Below are 26,160 nucleotides of genomic sequence, written 5' to 3'. Positions count from 1 at the left end.
ATAAATTTTGGTATTTTCACCATCCTAATTAAACTTTGGTGAGAGATTATAGTAGTTCCCCATCTCTTGATGGAGTAAAATTGTCTTATATGTTTATTTAAACCATACATCTGTACACTAGGTTTAGAAAACTTGGAGTTTTTCCATATTGCCACTTGTTGTTAGCTCTGTCTCCACTTGTCTGAAAATGGGAATAAGAGTGCTTCCTCTTCCTGTCTTGCATGGTCTCAGGAAGATAATTAAACCAAAGGATACCAGTTACACAAATGTGGCAATTGTAGTAGCATTTTAAATAACCTGTAATGCTTAGTACACATAACTTCTTAATTTACAATAATTAAAAAGATAATGTTTAAACAAAGATAACACAAGGACCAATTATGGCCAATAAATCCTAAGTACTCCTTTTTTCTCTTTTTCGGTTTTTGATGGAGGGTTACTAGAGTTACAAGAGGTAAGCAGACCATGTAGGTGCAGATAATTTTTATTTTTCCAGTTTCAGTAATTATTTTAACTAGAAAACTGCTGAGCTAGCAACTAATCCAGAACTATCTCAGTTTTTAACTATTGTTTTAAAATTTTTCTTTTGTGTTAATTTAAAAGTGATTTGGTGGTTGATGTTCTGCCACATGGGAAAGGTGTAACAGATGAGGAAAGGAGTGTTGGGATTAGAAAGAAAATAGAGCATCAGTAGTAAGGTGTGATGAAAATCAGGAAGTAGTTACAAACCCCTAAAATACATGACTAGATATGTGGTTAAGGTGATGTTATGTCTCTTAACTGCCTTCTTAATGTCTGGGATTGTGAACATGCTCGAAAAATCAAAATTTTAACCCATTGGTCATATCATTTTTGTATATAGGACTTCAATAAAAACATAAAATTTTATAGGACACCTATAAAATTGCTCAATTTAAGTGGTGGTTTTGTTGTTGCCCAGCCTTGCCCCTTCAATACTGGAAATCGAACCCAAAGGTGCTCTGTGATTGAACTGCATCCCCAGCCCTTTTTAATTTTTATTTTATGGCAGGATCTCACTAAGTTTCTGAGGCTGACTTTGAACTTGGAATCCTCCTGCCTTAGCCTCTAGAGTCACTGGGATTATAGGTGTGTGCCACCGTACCTGGCTTTGATTTAAGTGTTTATAGGATGATGGGGCATAATGTGTTAATGTCAAAAAAATGTTAACATACTTCCATGTTACCTTAACATCTTATTTAATGTGTGCTGATAGCTGAACTAAATATAGTATTGTTTGTCCTCATTACCTTTATTTAGTCATGTTATTTAATGTAACAATGTCATTTTTTTTGCATTGAGCATGTTAGAGGATTAATTTCCTTTAATATTTATTAGGTCTAGATAAAAGAGGGGTTCCTCTGTTTTTGTATGTAATACGTTGAACATTAGGTAATTTTCTGTCTTTAATGTTTTGCACTTGGCAGAATATTTTAATTATTAGTTGCATGAAGTCATCTCTGTTACATTTCCTCACTTTAAACTAGACTTCTGATTTTTTTTTTTTTTTTCCTTTTGGTACCAGGGATTGAACCCAGGGTTGCTTAACCCCTCCCCAACCCCCTTCTTTTTTTAAGACAGGGTCTAAGTTGCTTAGGGCTTCATTCACTGCACCTTGTTCAAGTTTTTGTTTGTATAATCTCCTTGAAGGTTTTTTTTTTTTTAAGGTTTATCAAGGGCATGTGGTTGATCTTTTGGACTTGGCTGATAGTTTTTCTTGGTAGTGGAACAGGGAAATCTCTCCAGAGTGTTAAAGTGTAAACTTTTGCTTGGTTATCATGCAGTGATTACCTTATAAAAAAATAAAGTCATATTGAGTTGTCAATTGTCTAGTGCAGAAGGGTGAATTTTTAATTTCTCTTCTTTGCCTTTATGCTAGTTATGAGCAGCATCCAGGTTAGGTTTGTTTTATTTCTTTTGAATTGTTTAATGGTAGGGGCAAATATATAAAGACTAAAGTAAAATTTCATGTAACTTTCATGTTAATTTAATAATCAAGTATTGATGTAAAAATTTTGAAGAGGAGGAATTCTCCAGTTATCAAAAGCATTATCCCTAAGATGGAGAAAGTGATGGTGATTATATAAGTTTTTACTGGCTCTTATTTTAAAAACATTAAAATTATTAAAATTAAACATTAAACGTTTAATATTAAAAACATTAAAATTATACATATTAGTGGGGGTTAATGTGTAGATTCTTGAGTCCTTACTGTGTCCCATGCACATGTGACGTATAGATGCATTCTTTGTTAAATCCTGCTCAAACTTTGTAAAGTGTACTACTACTACTATTCCTGTTTTCAGACAAGGAAACTGAGGCAAACAGATTTAAAAAGAATTTTTCTGTGGTTACATACCCAGAGTTTGAATCCAGATTGTCTGACCCTAGAACTTATACTCTCAATGGACTATGCTGTATACTCAGCATTCTGTTTTGAAATGGGATGTCATGTGTTGCCCAGGCTTTTAGTGAACTCCTGGATTCTTGTGATCCTCCCAAGTAGCTGGGACTGTAGTCATGTACGATGGGCCTGGTTTAGTAGCATTCTTCACTTGTTTGGTCTGTACTACCTTGCAGTCTGGATAAGTGTCTTTCTTTAGCTGACAAATTCCTGGCTGTAAATCTCTCTGTTGATCTCCAGGTGAGCATGTTAGGAAAAGGATTTGGTGATGTTGGTGAAGCTAAAGGTGGCAGTACTACAGGCTCCCAGTTCTTGGAGCAGTTCAAGACTGCTCAGGCCCTGGCTCAGCTGGCCGCTCAGCATTCTCAATCTGGAAGCACCACCACCTCCTCTTGGGACATGGCCTCGACGACACAGTCCCCATCACTGGTGCAGTATGGTAAGAAGATACGAAGTGACTAGAATCCTTTATGCATTGGAGTATTATTGTGAAGAGGCTGCCAAAGGGAGTGGAAAATGTATCCTAAAGAGAGGAGTAGCTCTCTCTGGTTTTGCCTAGTCAGAGAGTCTGAATTCAGAAAGTTGGGAAATAATAAAAGCTATGTATCTCTATTGTCAAATTTAACCATACACAATTTTCTGTTTACCTAGGATTTTTTTTATTAATTACTTTTAAATTTATCTGTGTGTTTGAGAATATATTGCCTTTAGGTTCATGGAGTTGGCCATTTTAGAACTTACACTTTAAATTTGAGCAATTTGTGATTTCCTGTTTCATACAGGCAGAGTAATCATTGATTCAATAAGCCTTTTTTTTTTTTTTTTTTGTAGTGCTGGGGATTGAACCCAGGGCCTTGTATTCAGTCTAACTGACTGAGCTATCTACCCAGTCCAAGGCTATTTTTAAGAATAGATGAGATCTAGGGATTGGTGCCTATAGAAATGAAATGAGATTCATTCCTTAAAAAAAAAAAAAATCTGTTCATATGAGTTTCTGGTTTTTGAGGGTCTGGTTCATGAACCTTGAACCTCAACATGTTGGGTTTTCTTCTGCAGATTTAAAGAACCCAAATGATTCAACAGTACATAGCCCCTTTACAAAGCGCCAGGCTTTCACCCCATCTTCAACCATGATGGAGGTGTTCCTTCAGGAGAAGCCACCTGCAGTGGCTACCTCTACAGCTGCACCTCCACCCCCCTCTTCTCCTCTGCCAAGCAAATCCACCTCGGCTCCACAGATGTCTCCTGGGTCTTCAGACAACCAGTCCTCCAGCCCTCAGCCAGCTCAGCAGAAACTGAAGCAGCAGAAGAAAAAAGCCTCCTTGACTTCTAAGGTACTTGAACTTTTTAGGTAGCTATATGGCAAGGAAGTATGGGATTTGTGAATTAGGTTAGGTTGATATCGCTTAAGTTTGGAAATTTTGAAATCGAAGGGAATGTTTATTAACATTCCCATAGTAAGATTGTATTAAACCATTATATTTCCTTCTCCTTTGCCTTTCTTTATAGATTCCTGCTCTGGCTGTGGAGATGCCTGGCTCAGCAGATATCTCAGGGCTAAATCTGCAGTTTGGGGCATTGCAGTTTGGGTCAGAGCCTGTCCTTTCTGATTATGAGTCCACCCCCACCACGAGCGCCTCCTCAAGCCAGGCTCCAAGTAGCCTATATACCAGCACGGCCAGGTAGTAGAAAAACATTAACCTTTTGCTAATTGTTCTAAGTCATTTGCTGAGACACTGTTCCTCTAACTTGCTAGAAGAAAAGTAATGATTTGAGCATTTTGTTGAATGCTTTAGGTAGGATTCGTTTGTTTGTTATTTCCAGAACCCCAGAGTGCTGGGGATTCGAACCTGGGTCTCCAGCATGAGAGGCTGGCCCTCTACGACATGTGCTATATGGCCTGCTGCATTGTTGAATGCTTTAAAATGGTGTTACTAGAGCTGGGCTCAGTGGCATATGCCTGTAATCCCATTGACTTGGGAGGCTGAGGCAGGAGGATTGCCGATTCATGGGCAGCCTCAGCAATTTAACAAGACCCTTAGCAGCTTAGCAAGATCCTGTCTCAAAATATAAGGAAAAAGGGCTGGGAATTAATGGCAAACTGCCTCTGGTTTTAATCCCCAGTACAAAAACAATATACATTTTCACTAGGATTATCTGTAACTTTAAACAGATGGAAGCCTGGAGTAATGGTACACACCCGTAATTCCAGCAGCTTGGGAGACTGAGGCAGAAGGATTGCGAATTCAAAGCCAGCTTCAACAACTTAGTGAGGCCCTAGGCAACACAGCGAGACCCTGTCTCAAATTATAAAAGGAGGCTAGGGATGTGTGTCAGTGGTTAAATGCCCCTGAGTTTATTCCCTGTTTAAAAAAAAAAAAAGAAAACAGAAATAAGGTGCTTGGCTACTTGAAGAATGTCACTCATTTTTTTTTTTTTTTTTATATATTTTTTTAGTTGTCAATGGACCTTTTATGTAATTTTTTTATATGTGCTGCTGAGGATTGAACCTAGTACTTCACACATGCCATGCAAGTGCTCTACCACTGAGCCACAACCCCAGCCCCAGTGTTGCTCATTTTTAAAAGATGAGAACAGCACAGGTACATTTAAAGTACCTGGGCGTACGCCACAACTAAAAATGCTTTTTACTTTTCTTTTTTGTCCTTTTTATGGGACTATGCCTGGGAAGTGTAAAACTTTGAATTCCTAGAAAGGAGATAATCGTAAGGATCCTCAAAAGGAATCTTTTTTCTACATTCCCTGCTAGCTGTCAGGGAAGGCCATCTTAAGCAATAGAAAGTCCTGGAGGAATTTCAGGGAGTAGATCTTTTTTGTATTTGGAATTTAAAAATACAAATATCTGGCCCTAGTCTAGTTCTGTGGGGTCATAACTGCAACTAATACATGCAGATATTTTTAAAAGTTCTTAGAAGAATTGTGCCAGTAATCATAAATCTAATACCATTGTCAAGGGAGCTTGAAGCTCAGAATTCCTTAAAATGAGTTTGAGCTTAAAAAGTCTTCCTGTTCTGAGGGCTCACATTGTGATTTATAGAGAAGGGACACAAGAGTACTATATCCTTTCCACTGACCTTTAACTTCTTTTTCTTAAAAAATAGAATGGAAGGGAAGAAGAGGCTTTTCTTTGCTTCAGGTTGAAGACGTTTCTAAGCTTTGTGCTTAATTCAGATCCCTGGTACCGTAGAATGTAGGGATTCCTACTGTTGTCAGGAGAAAATTGTGATAGTTTTATTTTTTTATTGGTTGTTGGAAATTTTCTTTTGATACCAACTTATTCCACTATTAGATCACTGCCATTTTCTTACTATTTGTTCTGTTTCATTTCTCTGAGATTTTTTCTTCTTTTCATTTCCCACAGTGAATCTTCATCTACAATTTCATCTAACCAGAGTCAGGAGTCTGGTTATCAGAGTGGCCCAATTCAGTCGACAACCTATACCTCCCAAAATAATGCTCAGGCCCCTCTATATGAACAGAGATCCACACAGACTCGGCGGTACCCCAGTTCCATCTCTTCATCACCCCAAAAGGACCTGACTCAGGCAAAGGTAGTGGCTTCATGAGCCCCTGGACATAGGTTAGGAAAATAGTGGACAAAATTCTTTTAAATACTAGTGTTTCACTTCTTGGAAAGTGGTGCTAAGAAACCTTGGAAGTGCTGATTGAGAAGCTGAAAACACATTTCTGTTTTTGGTGAAATAAAGTTGTTTTCAGCAATCCTGGAGACTCAGTCAGTAAACCATTCTCTTTGTTGTAAAGATTGTCTCTGGTAGAATTAGTCTCAAATACCTGTCCTCTTGGAACATTAATTGCTAGATTTTGGGGGTGCATATCAGTAGATCTCACGTGGCTTGGTGAGAGGGACTGCATATGCTAGAGCTGATGTTGAGTGACTGTCATGTACACACCATCAGGATAAGTGGTTTGGTTGAAGTGTCTTATTCCCACATCCTCCCACAAAGATCCCTGGATTTGGGCTTTGGGCCTTTCCTCTGTCTGTTTGGGGTTGGGATGTCTTTACCTGTTTGGGGGTTGTCTTCTGTTACCTTTAGCCACACAGGCTTAGTATATCTAGTTTTTGTTGTTTTAAGTTTTTGTTGTGTTTCTTTGGATACTCTTGTATTATTCCTTTGGTTAACTAGCAGAATTTCTCCAAAAGGTTTGTTAACCAAAATTAAACTGAGTCAGTATTAACTTCCCCTGTTTACATGAGTTTGTCTGTTCTTGCTCCTTTGTTTTCTTGCACCAGAATGGCTTCAGTTCTGTGCAGGCCACGCAGTTACAGACCACGCAATCTGTTGAAGGTGAGTATTCTCCAGGCTTTTTATTCTCAGTTGTTTTTTCCTTCTCTTAATATTTTTGCATTTCTTAAAGTGAAAAGTGTTCTGGCACAGTGACTGGTTAGTCTTAATTCTATGTTGCTGCCTAATCTCCACCCTTCCTGAATTTCAGGTTCTGTCTTAAAATGGTGACCATTTCATTCATTCCCTTCATTCGATAAATGAAATTCACATTGTGAAATGCTGGAATATAAAAAGATTGCCCCATTATTAAATAACTCATACTCTTGTCTTTGGGGCAGTGTAGAACTGGAGTCATTCTTCAATTTTAGACATTTCCTTTCCTATAATGAGGTGAATTCTTTTATTTCTAGGTGCTACAGGCTCTGCGGTGAAATCTGACTCACCTTCCACTTCTAGCATCCCCCCTCTCAATGAAACGGTATCTGCAGCTTCCTTACTGACAACAACCAATCAGCACTCATCCTCCTTGGGTGGCTTGAGTCACAGTGAGGAGATTCCAAATACCACCACCACGCAACACAGCAGGTGATTTGGGGTGAGGATGGAGGTTAGGGTGAGGATGGAGCTCTCTGGTTCTGTTTTATTCTTTCTAATTGGCAAGACCACATTAGCCCCACTTTTGTGATAAATGGGTGACCTGAGAGCTGTAGGAGGTAAAGACAAGGGAGACTTATTTTATTTTCCCTTTGAGCATCTACTTTTGCTTTAACTGTTGCTTACTATCTCTTGCTGGCTTTTGTACTTACCATTTTCTCAGACTTTCTTGTTCCTTTGTTCTGCCTTATTTTGTTGCTTGTGTTCTTGATTGAAGCTCCAGGCCAGGTGGCCGTAGCACTAAAGTTGATGGCAACCTCTTTCCTTATAGCACGTTATCTACACAGCAGAATACCCTTTCATCTTCAACATCTTCTGGACGCACTTCGACTTCCACTCTTTTGGTAAGTATCATGCTGAAAGGAAGTGTGGTTCTTAAACTTTTCTTTTTTTCTTTTTTTTTTTTTTTTTTCTGGTGCTGGGGATCAAACCCAGGGACTTGTGCTTACAAAGCAAGCACTCTACCAACTGAGCTATCTCCCCAGCCCCCTTAAACTTTTCTTAACTAGCCAACACTAAAATTCTACCAGGAGGGAATTCTTGATAATTTCTGCATGAGATAATAAAACTGTCATTGAACTGAGGTTGTAGGGAAATGAGTAAAGGGATGTTGAGAAGCCAAAGGATCCAGAAGTAATGGAGAACTATGAACCATTACTTAAAGCCTGGAAAGGGACACCCCCACCCCCACCCCAGTCCCCCATCTCCTGTTCCTATATTGAGATAAGGTATATATTATGTAACAACATTCCCTTCTAGTGACAAAGGGTATAACTTAGTGGTAGAGTGTGTGCTTAGTATGCTTGAGGCCCTTCATTTAATTCCCAACATCAAAAAAAGGGGGATGGTGGAAAGAAAATCTTGCTAATTGGTAGACCTTTTCTTGCTCGTGGTCTGGGTTATGCTGAACAGAAGTCCTGAAAATAATCAGTGTGAGGCTGGACATCCTTATGAAAACGGGGGTTAGATCAAAGCTTTTGGTCAAGAATTAATTTCACTCTTGCAATTTTGTCTGTCAGGTTTACCAGGAGCCTAGGAAAAGATACATGGGCTAAGACTTAGGAGTTTCTCTTTACTTAAAACAGAATTTCTGCTTTAAAGTTAGCCTGTACTTTGTTCTAATCCATGAACTAGTGAAGAAAACTGTGAGAGAAGGCTCTGATAATTTTTCAGATTTCAACTTTATTTCCTTACTGGTCAACCAGTGTTGGTTTCTGTGGAGTTGTCCCCACCCACTTTGCTATTTCTCTGAACAGGATGATGATGTATAATGAGTCTCTATTAATAACCATCTTTAGCTGGAGTTGTGGCTCAATGGTAAAGCACTTGCCTAGCACTTATGAGGTACTGGGTTCAGTCCTCAGCAAAACATACAAATAAATAACTAAAATAAAGGTATTGTGTTCATTTACAACTAAAAAAAGAAAAAAAAAATATATATATATATATATATTTTTAAATAACCATCTTTGTCACACGAATCTTAAGAAACATGTAGCTAGAGAGTTTTTTACCTTAATAGAGGGATCCTGGTATCATGCCCTGATCTTTTTAATTGGGAAGTTGATGTGATGCTCATATTCGGGAGAATGGATTGTTTATCATTCATAACCTGTGCTGCTAATTGTTGTTTCCTCCTTGTCTCTTCCATTGCTCCCCCTTGAAGCACACAAGTGTGGAGAGTGAGGCGAATCTCCATTCTTCCTCCAGCACTTTCTCTACCACGTCCAGCACAGTCTCTGCACCTCCCCCAGTGGTCAGTGTCTCTTCTAGTCTCAACAGTGGCAGCAGTCTGGGCCTTAGCCTAGGCAGCAACTCTACCGTCACAGCCTCAACTCGAAGCTCGGTTGCTACGACTTCAGGTACTTTTGCATACTTGGATGGCATTCCTTTGGGATGGAGGAAATCAATAATTGTGTGACAGCATAAAAATGTTTTTTTCTTTTAGGAAAAGCTCCTCCCAACCTCCCTCCTGGGGTCCCGCCATTGTTGCCTAATCCGTATATTATGGCTCCAGGGCTGTTACATGCCTACCCGGTAAGTAGGACTGAAGGGTTTGTTCAAAAGGTGGTATTGATGGGACTATTCTTTATAACTGTAGCCTCAGGCGGAAGATGATAATACAGAAAAAAATGCCACATATAAAATAGGTTTTTAATTTTTGTACCTAGGGAAAAAGTTAACATTTTTAGAGAAGAACTAAACTTGGGCAAGGCCCTCTGTTGTGTATTTGCTCTGTGTGAAATAGAAATTTTGGGCCTCAAACGCCAAAGGCCAGAATGTTTACCTGGAATTTCTTTCAATTTCTTAGAGAATTGTTTTCTGTAGTTGAATTGATTCCCTTACTCTGGGGATCTTTGCTTCTCTATCCTGGTCAGAAGAGAGTTCCCCAACAGTCTGGAATTGTCTGAGAATAAATGACTGACATTGGTGACTTTTGTCTGGTATATCCTCTATTACCTCCAGGTATTCAGTACCTGTTAAGATGTAGGGTATGAAAATTCTATTAAATGAAACCTGTAGTTCCCCTGAGAGTGGAAGTCTAGATAAACATCATATAGATGAAATGCTCAAATAATGCTGTTGGACATTCTTCAACAACATACACTGCTTTATCTTAAAAATTGGGAGAAAAATGAGTAAAATCTGAATCTTCCATGTAGGAAATAAATTTTAAACGAGATTCATAGATTAGAATACAGAGTAAAGGTAGGAATATTCTGTTCACGGAATAGAGAGTACACAGCTATTCATGAATTTGTGTCTATCCTGCTTCCCAGAAACAGTCTAGATGAATCAGTAGTAGTAAGTAGCTCAATGAAAGTTTCAGGATCTTTTATTAGTCCTTTAATCTCTTTGTACTTCACTTTCCCTTTAAAAAAAATTTAAGGAAACAATCTTTTTTTTTTTTTCCTTGTGGTAGTATTGGGGCCTTGTTCATGCTAAGGAATCACTGAGCTACATTCCTAGCCCAAGGAAATAATCTGTGTCCTGTTCTAAGAAGGAGGGTGAATGATGTATTGAATTGTCTTATCTTTTAGCTCCTTGTTTTTTTACCATTCATGAGCAGTTCTCATTAGTATTACACGTCTATATCTTTCAGCCACAAGTATATGGTTATGATGACTTGCAGATGCTTCAGACAAGATTTCCATTGGTAAGTATGTAGAATGGATCTCTGACAAAGAAAGTGATCTTAAAATTAATATAGGAGGGTTATTTTTTTCTGGTGCTGGGGATTGAACTCATGGCCTTGTATATATACTAAGCACATGCTATCACTGAGTCCAGCCCAGATGGACTACTACAACTATATGCATACTTTCAACCAATGTCAGTTTCCTGTTTTTTAATTTAATTTTTTTGTTCTTTGTGTTACTAGAGATTTTACTCAGAAACTAGTGCATGCTGGGCAAGTGCTCTACCATTTAGCTATACTCCAAACTCCAGAGATCTTTGAAGTAAACACATTTTAACCTAATCCATAGCCCAATAGAGTACTCAGGAGCTCTTAAGATGCTTTCCATATGTCTCAAAACCTTAAAATTATAGGAAAGAAGACTTATTATCCAAAATAAATTTGGCATATCCTGCTAGGGATGACATGTGGAGGTCAAAACAATTATCAGTCCTGATGGAACCTTAGCAGGCATATCCGTAGACCTTGCCTGATTCTGCTTATGGTCAGGCAAGGGGGACAGTATATGCAAGAGTAATATGGAGTTTGTGCAAACTCTAACCAGCTTGTTCAGTAGCTGGATAAATTGCAGTACTCCCAACATTTTTGTGCTTTTTACCCTGTAGTTATCATGCTAGAGAATGAATGACATTGAATATTTGCTCTTTTATTTCTCTGTTCTAGGATTACTACAGCATCCCGTTTCCCACGCCCACCACTCCTCTGACTGGAAGGGATGGCAGCCTGGCCAGCAACCCTTATTCTGGTATGACTGGGATAGGGCCAAATAAAGGGAGAGGAAGATTATATTGGGAAGAGTGGCAAAACTCTGCTTAGTCGTGGAAGGGACCTGGTTCTTAAATATCTTTGGCAGGGCTGGGGATATAGCTCAGTTGGTAGATTGCTTGCCTTACAAGCACAAGGCCCTGGGTTTAAGCCCCCGCACCACCAAAAAAAAAAAAACTTTGGCAGAAGTTTAAAATGGATGTGATGATGTGTGGTTGGTAGATTCACACTCCTGCTAAAGATGAGGGTGTGGCAGCTCTTTTCCCTTTCATCTCACTTGTTGTCTTCCTGTTTCTAAATCATTCTCTCTCACACACACAGATACACACAAATATATATACACATACCCACATTTTTTTTTTCTTTTTCTTTGTTCTAGGGATTGAATCCAGGGTCTCACATCTGCAGTAAGCCTATATTCCACTTTCCACCTCTCCAGATGATATTATAACTGAGGTTTTTCAGCTTTTTCAAGGAAGCAACATTTGAAATGGCCTCCTCACTCATCTCTGCCTCTGTACATTGCTCACAGTGGCAGTCTCATTGTCTTGCTAGGCCTTGGGTCTTCTTTTTTGGCCTAACCTCTCATCCTCCTTGATTGTCATTTTCCCTGGTCTGTCACTGTTCTTCAAGTCTAACATGGGGTATTTCCCAGGGAAGGAAATAGGGGTTGGGGTAAAAGAATACAAGAAGGCAGAGAAAAAAATGCAGGATCTTTATTCTGGAATCTTCTGCTTAGTAGTCTGTACTCAACAGTATTCTTAACTGTCACTGTATTAAATGTGTTCTGTGTAATGCTGAATGGAGCTTCAAAGAAACATAACTTAAGAAATTGAATTTTATAAGTCTTTGAACAGGATCTCTTGGAATCACTTAAAACCAGTAGGTGATTGGTATTGCAGTAAAAGAAACAGGTACATTTAGCTTCTTCTGTCACAGGTGACCTCACAAAGTTCGGTCGTGGGGATGCCTCCTCCCCAGCCCCGGCCACAACCTTGGCCCAACCCCAACAGAACCAGACGCAGACTCACCACACCACGCAGCAGACATTCCTGAACCCGGCGCTGCCTCCTGGCTACAGTTACACCAGCCTGCCATACTACACAGGGGTCCCGGGCCTCCCCAGCACCTTCCAGTATGGGCCTGCTGTGTTCCCTGTGAGTGCTTAGCCTTGGTCTCCTGTGGCGAAGGATTCTAGCCCTGACACTATCCTAGCTGCTTTCAAAGCTAGATAACTCTATAGCAATGAATAAGGAAGAACAGTTTCCACTTTAGGCCTACTTCTAACCTGGGAAGGGGGAGTGGGACTGGAATTAGTGGAATTATTCTCGGGATTACCTATTTTTAGAATTAGCCAGAGGGGGAATGTGATACCATACAGCTTTGCTTCCCTCAGACAGTCATGTATTCCCTGATATCACTCCCCCTTTCTCTTCCTCCAAATTACCTCTTGATTTCAAAGGTATATTATGGAAATATTAGTAAGGATCTTATTTAACTATCCAAATTGTGATCAGCCTACATCAGGATTCATAGCCACCTGAACACTAGGCCCTGGAGGAGGACAGGTGAAACGGTTGGTACATGCTGCCATTTCACTGCAGTTCTGGCCCTTTTGCTCTTCAGGTGGCTCCTACCTCTTCCAAGCAGCATGGTGTGAATGTCAGTGTGAATGCATCGGCCACCCCTTTTCAACAGCCGAGTGGATATGGATCTCATGGATACAATACTGGTAAGCTCCCCATGGCCCTGATTCATTGGTCTCTGTGAGGTGTTACTGGGTTGGTGAGGGTGTTCTGCTCTCCACATATGATTATTGATGCTTGGCTGAATTGGGTGTCTAGGAGCATCATCAACAGAGGCTCTGGACTAATAAATGCTTCTACTACATGATTATGCTCAAGGGCGTGTTTTGGCCGCTAAAATATGTTGTCTGGCCTAAACTTTGGGTCAAAAGGAGGACAAAGGACCCTAAGATTTTGCTGAGATACCAGTGGACACAGGTGTATGGCACTGACAGTATAAAGAGGATATATTTGTTGAAAAGAAGAGTTTAATGCTCTTGTAGCTTACAGTATGATTGATAGGCTTGGCTTAAGTCTTTTGGTAGTACTACTATTCTTACGATTCCCCTTTCATTCCCCAGCTAGAAGACCTAAGAGATGGAGAATAGGAATAGGCATGGCTACTCAGTAGAGTGAGAATTAGACTGGGAGAGCTAGACCCTTAGATTCCTTCATTTTTTTGACTGGTCTCCTTACAAAGTTCATTTGCACATCTGATGGCAGGGAGGAAATTGTAAGAATCCTCTGGATAAGTACTGACCTAAAAGATACTTAGCCTAGGGGCTGGGGTTGTAGCTCAGTGGTAGAGCGTTTGCCTGGCACATGAGGCACTGGGTTTGAACCTCAGCTCCACATAAAAATAAAGATAGTGTGTCCATCTACAACTAGATGCTTGACATCTATGCTCCACTTTTGAGGGATGAAAGTAAGGAGGAGTTGGAGTCATTTAATAAAACAGTCCCATTTACTTTTTTCAGTGACTTATAGACAAATATAAGGAGGAACTTATTGCAGTTGCTAGGGGTTGGGGTTGAGGATTGTCTTTTCAAAACTCTCAGCTCAGTTAGTTTCAAGGTGATTTGGACGGAGCAATATCTCTGTGGGCTCCAGATGGGTAAATTGCCCAACATTTTATTTTTTTGATACTGAGGATTGAACCCCAGGGGCATTTTACCACTTAGTTATAAATATCCCCAGTTCCTTTTATTTTTTTATTTTGAGATAGGATCTTAGTAAGTTACTGAGACTGGCCTAAGTTGCTGGAGTTATAGCATGCATCACTGCACTAAGCTCAGAATTCTTAGTAATTGGGAAACTGTCTTAAACTGAGCACAGAAGGCAAGAAAGAATAGCTCTAGGAATTAATTAGTAGCCAGGTGGAGCTTTGGATTGAGCTGTATGACTTAAGAGTGGGTCATAATTTTTTAAATCCTGAGAAAAGCCCCATTTAATACTCAGACTCCTCCACTGCTGTCATTGAGCAAGGTCTTGTTGATGGGGGGAGGATTATAAGCCTTTTGACTTGGTATGGCCCCATTTTAGGAACATTAAAATTAAGCTTCAGCTGGTCCAGGTGTGAGAATTTAAGAGGTATAAGGTAGGTGGTTGATAATATAAGAGAGTTGGCATATCTGATTCTGGAAATCCTAGCTTCTTACTTCCCTTAAGATTTCAGAAACAGTTAGCCCTTTGAGAACCCCCAGTTCCCAACCCCACAGAGGGCTCTTGTCATTCCATTCCTCATCAACCTCTAAATTCATTTATTTTTATGTATTTGATTCCTTTTAGGAAGAAAATATCCACCCCCTTACAAGCATTTCTGGACGGCTGAGAGCTAATTTGGCCCAAGGCTGGGGGCTGTGTTTTGTGTGTGTGTATAAATTTGCACTGAAGTCTTGTTTCAGAACCAGACCACTGAGGAGAGCCTGCTGAGCTGAGGCCATGGCCTGCGTGGCTTGGGGAAATGAGTTGGTGGATACCTTCTGGGCTTTTGAACTTGCCCCTTCCCCATTTCCCTCTCCCCCTTGTGTCTGACCCTGTCTTACCCATTTCGAGTTCAAGCGGTGCAGCCACCTCTGAAGCATCAATGCACACACCTGCTGTTGCTTTTGATTTCTGGAAGGCATGTAGTTTCAACTTGTAACAAAAATATTTGTAGTCTTCAATAAACTGTGGTATTTCTTTAGCTAACTCTGGCGTTCTTTCCGTGCATGTCTTTCTGGACACTAGGAACCAATGTTGTATTGTGGATGAAGGGTGGAGGGTGGCCTTTTAATTCAGACCCCAGCATAGGCAAAGAGCTGTTAACTTTTCTGTATGATTGTTTTTAAGGTGGGAGGAGGGGAAACAACCTCATTTTCCAGCCTGTTGATTGGTTGGTGAAGGAAGCTACTTAGAAAAATCCCTTATTCCCATGCTTATATCTTTTCACTTTTCCATTTGGGTCTTCCCCTTGCCTCTGACATAAGCAGAGGAGAAAGGACAAAAAAGTTTATAGAGTGAAAGGCAAAAGAGATGATGTTCAAAGCTGTTGTTAGGGAAGTATTTTCTAAGGTTTAATTCCCACATCTGGTTCCCAAAGGCTGACTGGCTGATTAAGAATTGATATAATCATTGGTGATCAGCTAGTTGATGGATCAGGTTCTGTGGAAACTGTGCTAGCCTGGAACATTGTTCTTAGTCCTTTGAGGCTTCTCAGAGATTGTGGATTATTAGTTATTTTGCACTTGTGGGTAGCAAAGGATATATGGGAGAGATTTGATTAGACATCCTAACTATTGGAATTCTAATCACCACTCAGTTCACCATCTAGTACACCATCAGCCCTTTTTGTTTATAGAGTTAACTTAGATCACCATCTTTGGTTAATTAGAAACCAAAGTGTTCAGCTTTCCTTGTATTTGTTCCCAGCCCTCTGGAGTTACTTTGCTCTGTGGAGGGTTTAGGGTTAGGGGCTGTCATACTAGGAGAGAATGGTTCTTGTTTTTCCTCCCTACCATCCACATTATGTTGGAATGATTATCACTGTTTGGGAGTAGGTATAGGCAGGACCTGATACTGGAAAGAAAATGAGAGATCTTTAATCTGAGCATAACCATGGCATATGGTAGGGAAATCAATACCCATTATTTTCTAGATTCTCTAATACTAACCTTGAGACTATTTATGGTGACTACACAGTATTCTCTCTCTCTCCCCCTTTTTTCCCCCTGCATTTCTAATTCCTTAACCTCATATCCAATTTAAGACCTCTGGACTAGAAGCTGTTTTTTAGCTAGTTTAGTCTCTGAAAAGAATGAGATGAGGTAGGGGCATATTAGAATTAAATGTCTCCTTGCCACCCAGATTAAGAATCCAGTTAGTCATTTTTCCCCTCCTACAGAGCAGCCTAGCCTTGATTTGCAAAGAGTGAGCCTTTGCAGTAAAGAAAAATCAGTGTTTCTTGGGATTTGTCTTTAAAATGTTCTATTTATATGTTTATTCTACCTTGAGTCCCAATCCTTCCCCACAGACTTTATTTTGTAGCCATTTCTGTACATGAACTCCTGTCCTTAAAATTATGCCTGCTACCCTGTTTTTCTCTACATGAGCACCTGAAGTTAGTTCCCTTCTACTTCAGTGCCTTCAGAGTATAGATTTGATACTTTGGAGATGGGGAAGTATTTTCTTTTGCTTGGTTTCTGTAGTTCTGTTCTTTTTCCTAGTTGGTGTTTGCTCCTCCCTGGAACTATCTGGACTTATGATGTGGGAGGGTTTTCCAGGTTAAGATGCCTCTTCTGTTGGGAAGATTCTAAAGTGACTGTCCAAGGTGGGCTTAACTTCTGAAGGCTGGCTTTGTCCTAGGCATTGGTTGGGAGGATTTGGGTGCTGGAGTTTGAAGGGGAGCTGCTGTTGTATTGTGGGTAAATAGAGAATTCCTTACTTGTGATTTGTTCACTTTAATACAGTGCTTCTGAAAAACTTTTCCATCAGAGTGGTCTAACAGCAGAGGACCAGGGCATAGATAGAAACCCAAAGTTATTCTGGTTTCATTTTGTCTTTATGGGACCTAATGTATCTTTAAAATCATGCTTTAAATTCCTGTTTATTTCTGAAATCTTTAAAATTTCTTTTGAACTGCTAGATTATTTATCCCATGGCTTTTTCTGTCTCCTTGATCCATTGCCCAAACCCTAGGAAGAAGAAGGTAGTATATATTTCAGTTTGAGGAGAACAAATTAAAATGAATGGTTATACTGCTATAGTTTCCTTAAAACTGTAGTAGTTTTAGGAAGTATTTGAACTGGAAACATGCAAATTGGGATGTGGGTTAGAGCTGAATTTCATGGAGAACTGAAGTTGTAAACTAAAAATGACCATGACATTTAGTTTTTGTATAGGCTTTAGGAAATAGTCTACCCTTATCTACATACTTTCCCCTCCCTGCCACTGTGCTTAAAATTGCATAAATGGAAATTAATAAAAAATAGCTGAAAAGCTCCAAGACTGGAAAAAGTAGACTAAGTGAGCTAAGGCTCTAAGACTAAAAGTGCTCTTGGGGAGTGATTTGGACTGTTCCTCCAGTACTTAGTATGGATTTTGAGCCCAAAAATTGTCTCTTCAGGAACTATCCAAGTCTTCAGGGGCAGAACTGTGTGGGGTTTGGGTGGATTGGTTTGAAGTGGACATTAAATTTTTATTACATCCTTTTGGCTTTGGCACAGAAGTGTTTTGAAATCACATATGCTAATGAGGTTTGGTTATTACCCCTTGCTTCCCCCCCAAAAAACAGCTCACCTCAGCCTTACATACACTCTACATACATCTGGAAAAGGAAAATGAACTCTTAGGGAGTCTGAGTGTCATGAACTCTTATAATCTCAGAACTGACCTGAAGGTGGAAAAACAGACCAAAATTCCCTTGCAGTGCTATAGCTAGAAAGGCTGCAGACGTCATTTCACCCCAGGAACAGGGCCAGCAGCTAGCTGAGCTAACCCTCCTGTCTGTTTCCTCCCCCCTCAGGTGTTTCAGTCACCTCCAGTAACACGGGCGTGCCAGATATCTCTGGATCTGTGTACTCCAAAACCCAGGTAGGTGCCTGGCTCTGGACAGAAGTAGAAAAAGAGATAGGAAGTGAAGTTGCACTGGTAGAAAAAATGGGCAAGAACAACAGAAAAGGTGTCAAGTTCATCCTACCTTTTTAAAATGGTCTCTAGATTTCAGTTTCTTCAGGAGATGGAACTTAGCCCTCTGAGAAGAGCAACAACAAAAATGAATAGGAAGGTGAGGTGTGGAACATTGTTGTAATGTGATATGGCTTATCGTGCAGTTGTCCTGGCCCTCTTAACCCACCCATTCCCAACCTTTTTCATAATTTTCCAAGAGAACAAGTATGGGAAAGAAGGGAAGCTAATTTTTTTCTGTTCTTTGTAAGTCTAACCAAAGTAGGAATGGGAAAGGATATAACTGAGTGCCTAAGTGAAGCATTTGTTACAGAGTTAGCCACAAGTTGTTTTGTTTCTTTAATCCCCCATCACATAAATAACTAAAAGTTTGCTATAAAGTGTAAGGGGTTTGGGGAGCAGAGAGTGCCACAGAGCCAAGTCCTTGAACACTCAGTACCTCAGTGTATATTCATTTCTCTTAGAATGTCCAAGTAGTTCTAATTCCTACCCAACTCCAGGGGCAGGAAGGCCAAGAATAGTCAGCTAATTTCCCTATGTTCATATACAACACTAGATTTTACAGTAACTTCATGTTTATCCTTGCATTTGATCCCTACAATAGAGAGGTCAGTAGCATCCCTGTTTTATGTATGAGTCAACTGAGGCTGAGAGATTGGTATTTTCCCAAGGATTGGGTGGCTGTTAAAGGGGAAGAGTTGGGACTGAGACTTGAATATTTGACTTCAGATGTTCTGTTCCTTCCAACCATGCTGTTTTCTGAGGTGGGGGGAGCTTTGGCTCAGAAATTCCCAGGATTCCTTTGCTGATATCTTTTACTCTTTCTCCTCCTGTCCTCCTGAATAGCAGTCCTTTGAGAAACAAGGTTTTCATTCCGGTACTCCTGCTGCCTCCTTCAACTTGCCTTCAGCCCTAGGAAGTGGGGGGCCCATCAATCCGGCCACAGCTGCTGCCTACCCACCTGCCCCCTTTATGCACATTCTGACCCCCCATCAGCAGCCGCACTCCCAGATCCTTCACCATCACCTGCAGCAGGATGGCCAGGTAACAGCCCTTCTCCTTCTCTCCTTTCCCTTCCTCTTACTTCCTCTCCCTTTAAACTCCCTTTCCTTTTCTTACCCTTCCTCACCACCACCTTCACCCAGTCCTCCCCAGTGCCAGCCAGGGGCACACAGCACATACAGACACAAGCGCACATAACACGAGCGGCCGGCAAAGGAAATGTCAGAGAAGGGGCCAGATCAAAACCCTTTTTGCCCAGTTCCTTTGGTGTCTTTTTTCCTCCTCCCATGGCACAGTTGTCCTCATCCCATCAGACCTGGGTGTCACTTCCCTTTTACCTCTCCCAGCCTTCCCCCTTTCCTGACATTATAGCTTTCCCTTCTAATGGTGGAGTTCTATTGTCAAAGTTTGTCCCTTTATTTTCCATATATCCTGGTTCTGCCTCAGCTACCATATTTGCAGATGATTCTCTGTTGCCAGCGCCAGCAGGAGGAGCAGGTAATGAAACTGAATGATATGCTTGAACCCACTCCTTTTTAGACCCCATTTCACCTCCAAAGCCTCAGGGAACTTGAAAAGATTGCGCGGTCACACACCAGGATACACAAACACAAAACACCTTGCTGAGCTCTCTGGCCTCCCTGTCCTCTTTCCTCCCTCCCTCCTCAATACCCTCTTTATCTTTCTACCCTTCCCCAACTCTGGAAAAAAACACTTGGTTACCAGAATGGAAGAGATTGTTGAGGCAGAATCTGGAGCCTGAGGCCTCAGACTGTCTCTCCTTCCTTGCTGAAACAGGCTCATAGATGTGATGTGTGGTGGTGGATGGATCCACGGGGGTGGTACAAGAGACCTATTAAGAGCTCCATCATAGTTGACTGGAGACCTAGAAGTAGGGTATCCCTGCTCTCAGCTTTTCAAAGTGAGACATTCATGGGAATTAATGAAAATGGAATCACCTTGTGATCACTCATTTCCAAGAACCATAATTTTCATAGTACCCTTTTTTCCAGACCCAGATTGGGGGTAGTGGGAGAAGGTAGAATTCAAAATGTGCAGAACTGAGTCACTATCCTATCTTAAAAGGTATCTTGTCCTCTTTTCATCTTTCCCCTATTTAAAGGTCAAAAATGCTTTCTTGCATGTAAGAGGGGGCATATTAGCTACGGAAACTAAATTTTCTGTGGTTGAAAAGTAGAGTCTGAGCAAGGGGAACAGGAGAGTAAGGCAGTTTTGCACATCTCCACCTGAAGTTGTCCCACTAACTAGACACCTTTTTCCTCCCCATCATCCTCCCATTCCCCTGCAGACGGGCAGCGGGCAACGTAGCCAGACCAGCTCCATCCCGCAGAAGCCCCAGACCAACAAGTCTGCCTACAACAGCTACAGCTGGGGGGCCAACTGAGGCCCTGACCCTCCTCTCCCGGTCCTATCTTCTGAGAGGGCTTCTCAGCCTGGAAACTATGGAAACAGCATCAAAGAGAGAAAGGAATGTGGGGGGGTTCCGCTGCCCCCCACCCCCAGCGGCCCACCCCATGCCTCAGCTTCATGTCTGTCCCATTCCTATACCATCCCCATCCTGTTGTATGTATTATAGGATTTGTATTTTCTTTCTTTTTTTTCCCCCTTCCTTTCCTCTTCCTCCTCCCTTGCATTCAAGATTATGAAATTTTGCTGTGGGCCCTGCACTTCCTTCACTTCTTCCTGTTCACCCTGGTGGTGTATGGGTGAGGTGGGGAGGCGGGACCCCCAAATATATATCAGCCCAACAGCCCTAAGTCTCCTCCTTTATTATTAGGAAAACAAAACAACAAAAAAATGGCGTCATGAATATGAACAGCATTGTCAGATGAATTAGTTAAAGTGGTTTTTTTTTTTCTTTTTCTTTTTTTTTTTTTTTTGTACTGTGTCCTCAAATTTAATGGATTAATGTGTCTTGTATATATAAAAAGAAAACCTCTACCTTCAGCCTCTGCCCATTCTTGCTCCGTCTAGGATATCCTCAGTCTCGTCGATGACCAGCTTGGTGAATAAGTATTACCGTACCAACTGGGCCTCCTCTTGCAGGCCTCGAAGGCAGTGGAATAAAATGAAATCTTTGCCCTTTAAGAACTACTCTGACCTTAATGTGCTAGTATCTTGCCCTGGAAGGGAATTTCTTCCCTTCACCCCTAAGAATTTCACTTGTGACTGAAAAGAACCACTACAAATCTTCATTTCTTCCAGAAACTGCCACATCTTCACATTTCAGACAGTGAAGGGAGAGGATAGAGATTGAATGGAAAGGGGGGAGGATGAAGAAGGAGCCGAGACAAGTTCAAAGAAAAATGGCTTTATGGAGTGTTAAATATGACCTAGATGGATCCACAGACAAAACTGAAAAGAAGTTGGAAGGCAACATTCACTTTTGGCTGGCAAACCATTTCCCTGCTAGAATGAGACTACAGTAGTTCTTGAATGCTTTTATGTGGTTTAGCTATACCCAGATCCACAAAAGTAGTACTCTAGAGCAAGACCTAGGGTGGGCATAAGGTGCAGGAAGGGAGAGGCTTTGAAAGTGAATGACAAAAGAGATGGGGTCTGACTGTTAGACTACAGATGCAGGCCCACTGCTCCAGGCTGAAAAAGGGATTTTTGACCCTAAGGATATTGGGGATTGAATTCTTAACGGTGCTCTACCACTGAGTTACATCTCCAGTCTTTTTTAGTTTTATTTTGTTACTGAAGATTGAACCTAGGGACTCTGCCACTGAGCTACATCCCCAGCTTTTTATTTTTTGAAGTCACTGAGGCTAGCCTCGAATTTGCTGTCCTCTTGCTTCAGCCTCCCGAGTCACTGGGAATACAGGCGTGGTCTATCGCGCCGGGCAAAAGGAGTTCTTACAGCCCCAAATTCTTTGTTCCCTTCCCTGGTTGTCCTACAAGTCCTTTATCTTGCTGGTTGCAGAGTTTCTTTAGAAAAAGGAATCCTTTATGGTTATGACAAACTCTAGTAGCTTGAGATGAATTCCATACACTCCCCCCATGTCGTTATCAGCTTTGGGGAGTTCAGTACTTGAAGGAGCTTGGTAAAATACTTGGTCCATTCCTGATATTAGATGTCCCCCGATCGGTTTAGAATGCGACCGAGAGAGGCGGCGAGATTGTTTCTGCTGTTGTGCCCTTAGTCCTGGGGGTGGTGAGGCGGGATCAAGGGGCGACTGAGGGCGGGGGAGGGGGCCGGGCTCAGATCGCTCCATTTATGCGGTTGGGCTGCCCTCTCGTGGCTGCCGGAGACCATCGAGTCAAACCCTCGAGACACCTTCGGTTGGCAGGTCGATACGACCTAGGAAGGGAAGTGATCACTGGAAAACGAAATTTTGGCAAACCTACCGGCCTCACAGGAAACTGAAAGGGGTCGGGGGCGGTGGGTAAAGATAAAGCCCTTAATTTCTAAGGAGCACCTCCCGCCGCTCATCTGGGCCCTCAGTGGCTTAGAGTCATTTTACGGCATCTCAGGCTTGCTTTCCGGCAGCGTGAACTGACGCTTCGCTCAATTTCCGACAGCGTAGTGCAGACTTCCCTCTGGTGCGAATGGGCTGCGCGAGAGGTTCCAAGGTTCGAGTCCCAGTACGGGAATGAGCCTCTTTGACCTCTTCCGGGGCTTTTTCGGCTTTTCTGGACCTCGGAGGTGAGAGTAGGTCAGGTCTGGGTAAAGAGGGTGGGAGGACTTCTGGGAGGAACTTGACCCCTTCGCCATGTTTTTGGAAATACTTCCTTTCTCCTCTTTCATCTCCTGCGGAGAGGACAGAAATCTCAACATTGAGCACTCGCTCCGAGACAGTGACCAAGTCCGTCGTTAAGAGGAGAAAGAGCAACAACCTTTCTCCAACCTGGGGTGATGCAACAAGAACCCGCGGGCGGCGGGAGTGGGGAGGACAATGGGGCTGTTCTGGGGAAGAGGACAGTGAGCAAGTATCAGGACCTTGGGGAGGGACTGGGGGACACTGAAGAAAAACCAGGGGCAGGTGTTTGGGAGGAGCTTCGAGGTGAGGATTGACTGATAAAAAAACGAAACAAGATACCAGAAACACCTGTCAGCTATTTGTTATGTTTTAACCTTCCCAGCTTCCCAGACCCCTGCTGTTACCCACTTTGACAGCCTTGAGTTGATGTTGATTTTATAGCTTGAATTGATTGTATGGCTTAAGTTGTGCTGAACTCTTGGTGGCTTGTTTGCCTCCACCCTTAGCCACAGAGATCCCTTTTTTGGGGGGATGACTCGAGACGAAGATGAGGACGATGAGGAAGAGGAAGAGGAAGGAGCCACATGTGGCCATGGGAACCGGAGGTTTGATGGTTCCCAGCCCCCAGAGGAATTTGGCTTCAGTTTCGGCTTCAGCCCAGGAGAAGGGATGCGTTTTCAGGATAACTTCGGCTTTGATGACCTAGTACGGGATTTCAATAGTATCTTCAGCGAGATGGGGGCCTGGACCTTGCCTTCCCGCCCTCCTGGTGTGTGGATTTCCCTGAGGGAGAACCCAGGGGTTTCTAGTGGATTAGTGGGTGAAATAAGGTGTAGTTAGGGGATGGAAAGTATGAGAAGACATGATTTCAGAGAGATTTAAGGGACCTAAGTCCTTTCCTACCCCAGTATCCACCTGCCACCTTTCTACAGAGCTTCCAGGTCCTGAATCAGAAACACCTGGTGAGAGACTTCGGGAGGGACAGACACTTCGGGACTCAATGCTTAAATACCCAGATAGTCACCAACCCAGGATCTTTGGTGGGGTATTGGAGAGTGATGCAAGAACTGAGTCCCCTAAACCAGCACCAGATTGGGGGTCCCAGAAACCTTTTCATAGGGTGAGTACCCCATCTGAACATGAACTGAGAATCTGTGAGAGACCACTAATAAAGTGCAATGACTAGAATTATTGTTGGTAGCTCAAAGACTTGGGTTGAAATTCTGGGTTCTCCACTTAGTGTACTTCTCTGTTTTTGTTTGTTTTATGGTGCTAGGGCCTTCCATGTGCTAGATGAATGCTCTAGCACTGAGCTGATCTCCCAGCCCCTGTTTTCTATATTGAGTTTTTTGTAGGTTTATTTTTTTTCCAAGTTGTAGGTGGACACAATAACTTTATTTTTTTATGTGTTGCTGAGGATAGAACATTCTAGGCAAGCGCTCTACCACTGAGCCACAACCCCAGCCCTTTGTAGGGTTTTCTTTGGGAGAAAATGGGAATTCTGCTCTTTGTTTAAAAAAACAAACAAACAAACAAACAAAAAAAAAAAAAAAACAGTGATTCTTGGCTAAAAGCAGGATTGTTGGGGGAATACAGGAAAGTGTCATTTTTAGGAAGACTTTTTGGTAGAAGGATAGATAACATCCAGGAGGGCTAAGTAAATAAAGCCATTCTAAATGGAATTGTTTGTCTTGAGGAAAGGGAGTTTGGGTACTTTTAATAGTTTGGAGTCTGTGATCCTTCAAGTTTCGAATTAGAGGGTGACTTTTCACCTACTGTGACTTCTTCTACAGTTTGATGATATCTGGCCCGTGACTCCCCATCCTAGAGCCAGAGAAGACAATGGTGAGTGTAGAGGGGATGGGACATTTACCATCCCTCTGTTATTCTGAAATTGTGTTCTTTCTCTCTGAAGTTTCTTCATGCTATACTCGTCCCCTTTTTTCACTTGAACTGTCTTTTGGTGCTTCATCTCTTTGCCTTTTCAGATCTTGATTCCCAGGTTTCCCAGGAAGGTCTTGGCCCAGTTCTTCAGCCCCAGCCCAAATCCTATTTCAAAAGCATCTCTGTGACCAAGATCACTAAACCAGATGGGGTGAGTTGGGAGAGAGGAGTAAAGTAACTAGCCAAGGGGTACCCTGGAAAGAGGGCCTTGAATAAATAAACCACTGACCTCACCTTTAGTGATTTTGGAATATGGTGGTGGCTTCTGCTTGTAGATAGTGGAAGAGCGCCGGACTGTGGTGGACAGTGAGGGCCGGAGGGAGACCACAGTAACTCGTCAAGAACCAGAAGGCAGTCCTAGAGGTGGTAAGTTAAGAGTATGAATCAAAAGGGCCCATTTCTTAACTCCTTGGGGAAAGGAAACTCCTACTCTTGTACTTTTAATATTATTTCTCTCCTTTACCTCTGCCCATTCTTGTCATTTAGTCTATCTGTTTATGACTGTCTTCCTTAGATCCAGAATCACCAAGACCTCCAGCCCTGGATGATGCCTTTTCCATTCTGGATTTATTCTTAGGACGTTGGTTTCGGTCCCGGTAGCCTTGTTAACCTTAGGGGCCTTCAGATCCTTTCCACTTCCCACTTGTTGCCCACCATCAAAAAGCTTAGCTTCTTCTGCCACCTCAGGGGCTTGGATATGTGGAACAGTGATTTGGGGGTGTGTCAGTCAGCCACTCACCTAGACTGACCAATAAAACCTTTATTTATGCTAAAGGTCTCTGGTCTTTCTTTTGTTAACACTGTTTCACCTTCCAGAATCATTCAGGGCTTTCCAAATATTTTGGCTTACAGTTGTCTTATTTAAAAAATACATATATTTTTAGTTGTAGATGGACACAGTACCTTTATTTTACATGTGGTGCTGAGAATTGAACCCCGTCCCTTACACATGCTAAGCAAGCACTCTACCACTGAACTATAACCCTAGCCCCCTTAGTTTAAATTTTTTGTTCCACTTCCAAAACCTGATTTGCTATAGAGTCAGACACCATTAGAAACTGATTTTCTTATTGAGATAACTACAGATAATGCCAATAATATTTCTAGGAAAGGATACATCAAGCTGGGCATAGTGGTACATGTCTAATCACAACCATCTGGGAGGCTGAGGCAAGAGGGATCACAATTTGAGGCCAGCCTAGGCAACTTAGAGCCTATTTCAAAATAAAACAAAATATAAAGGGCTGGGGTTGCTGCTCAGAGGTAAAGCACTTGCCTAGCATCTGTGAGGTCTTGGGTTCAATCCTTAATACCACCAAAAAAAAAAAAAAAATTACATCAATACATTAGATTCCCCCCCCCCCCAAAAAGGTGTGTCGGTGTGAAGTAGGGGATAACTGTTTCCCTAACTATAGGACCACTGACTGGATAATTCATGAGATAATATGAAGAA

General features: G+C 41.8%; 2 protein-coding genes and 1 non-coding gene across 17 annotated transcripts in view; all 3 read left to right on the top strand.

Moving 5' to 3' along the window:
• Nucleotides 1-21,087, top strand: part of Ubap2l (ubiquitin associated protein 2 like) — a 42,937-nt gene extending 21,850 nt beyond the window's left edge. For 2 of the 14 annotated variants that reach the window (XM_047542616.1, XM_047542613.1), the window contains exons 12-28: nt 2,663-2,861; nt 3,479-3,756; nt 3,932-4,104; nt 5,805-5,994; nt 6,696-6,750; nt 7,101-7,275; nt 7,616-7,688; nt 9,011-9,206; nt 9,293-9,381; nt 10,448-10,501; nt 11,207-11,288; nt 12,248-12,465; nt 12,935-13,040; nt 17,876-17,943; nt 18,883-19,080; nt 19,486-19,536; nt 21,034-21,087. In XM_047542616.1, the coding sequence (XP_047398572.1) occupies nt 2,663-2,861; nt 3,479-3,756; nt 3,932-4,104; nt 5,805-5,994; nt 6,696-6,750; nt 7,101-7,275; nt 7,616-7,688; nt 9,011-9,206; nt 9,293-9,381; nt 10,448-10,501; nt 11,207-11,288; nt 12,248-12,465; nt 12,935-13,040; nt 17,876-17,943; nt 18,883-19,080; nt 19,486-19,536; nt 21,034-21,072 (2,244 nt within the window). In that variant the 3' untranslated portion in view covers nt 21,073-21,087. Of the gene's footprint in view, nt 1-2,662; nt 2,862-3,478; nt 3,757-3,931; nt 4,105-5,804; nt 5,995-6,695; nt 6,751-7,100; nt 7,276-7,615; nt 7,689-9,010; nt 9,207-9,292; nt 9,382-10,447; nt 10,502-11,206; nt 11,289-12,247; nt 12,466-12,934; nt 13,041-14,661; nt 15,058-17,875; nt 17,944-18,882; nt 19,081-19,485; nt 19,537-20,347; nt 20,943-21,033 lie in introns of those variants that run through there. The other 12 variants (XM_047542607.1, XM_047542606.1, XM_047542619.1 and 9 more) reach the window with 10 other exon arrangements.
• Nucleotides 10,992-11,128, top strand: LOC124968703 (small nucleolar RNA SNORA58). The gene has a single exon (XR_007105821.1). It is a non-coding gene; the product is annotated as a small nucleolar RNA SNORA58 (small nucleolar RNA).
• A 1,472-nt stretch (nt 21,088-22,559) lies between the features above and the next one.
• On the top strand, nt 22,560-25,481 carry Hax1 (HCLS1 associated protein X-1). Of its 2 annotated transcripts, none has more exons than XM_047563574.1 (7): nt 22,560-22,708; nt 23,270-23,532; nt 23,696-23,883; nt 24,557-24,608; nt 24,752-24,858; nt 24,983-25,073; nt 25,222-25,481. In XM_047563574.1, exons 1-7 carry the CDS (start codon nt 22,656-22,658, stop codon nt 25,305-25,307), a joined length of 840 nt encoding a protein of 279 aa, XP_047419530.1. In that variant the 5' UTR covers nt 22,560-22,655; the 3' UTR covers nt 25,308-25,481. The 2 variants fall into 2 exon arrangements, with proteins under 2 accessions (XP_047419530.1, XP_047419541.1); XM_047563585.1 differs by lacking the exon at nt 22,560-22,708 and adding an exon at nt 22,755-22,915.
• The last annotated feature ends 679 nt before the right edge of the window (nt 25,482-26,160 follow it).

The sequence above is a fragment of the Sciurus carolinensis genome, chromosome 1 (assembly GCF_902686445.1).
Source record: "Sciurus carolinensis chromosome 1, mSciCar1.2, whole genome shotgun sequence".
In the NCBI taxonomy this organism is placed as follows: domain Eukaryota; kingdom Metazoa; phylum Chordata; class Mammalia; order Rodentia; family Sciuridae; genus Sciurus; species Sciurus carolinensis.
This window is presented reverse-complemented; position numbering and strand designations above follow the sequence as displayed.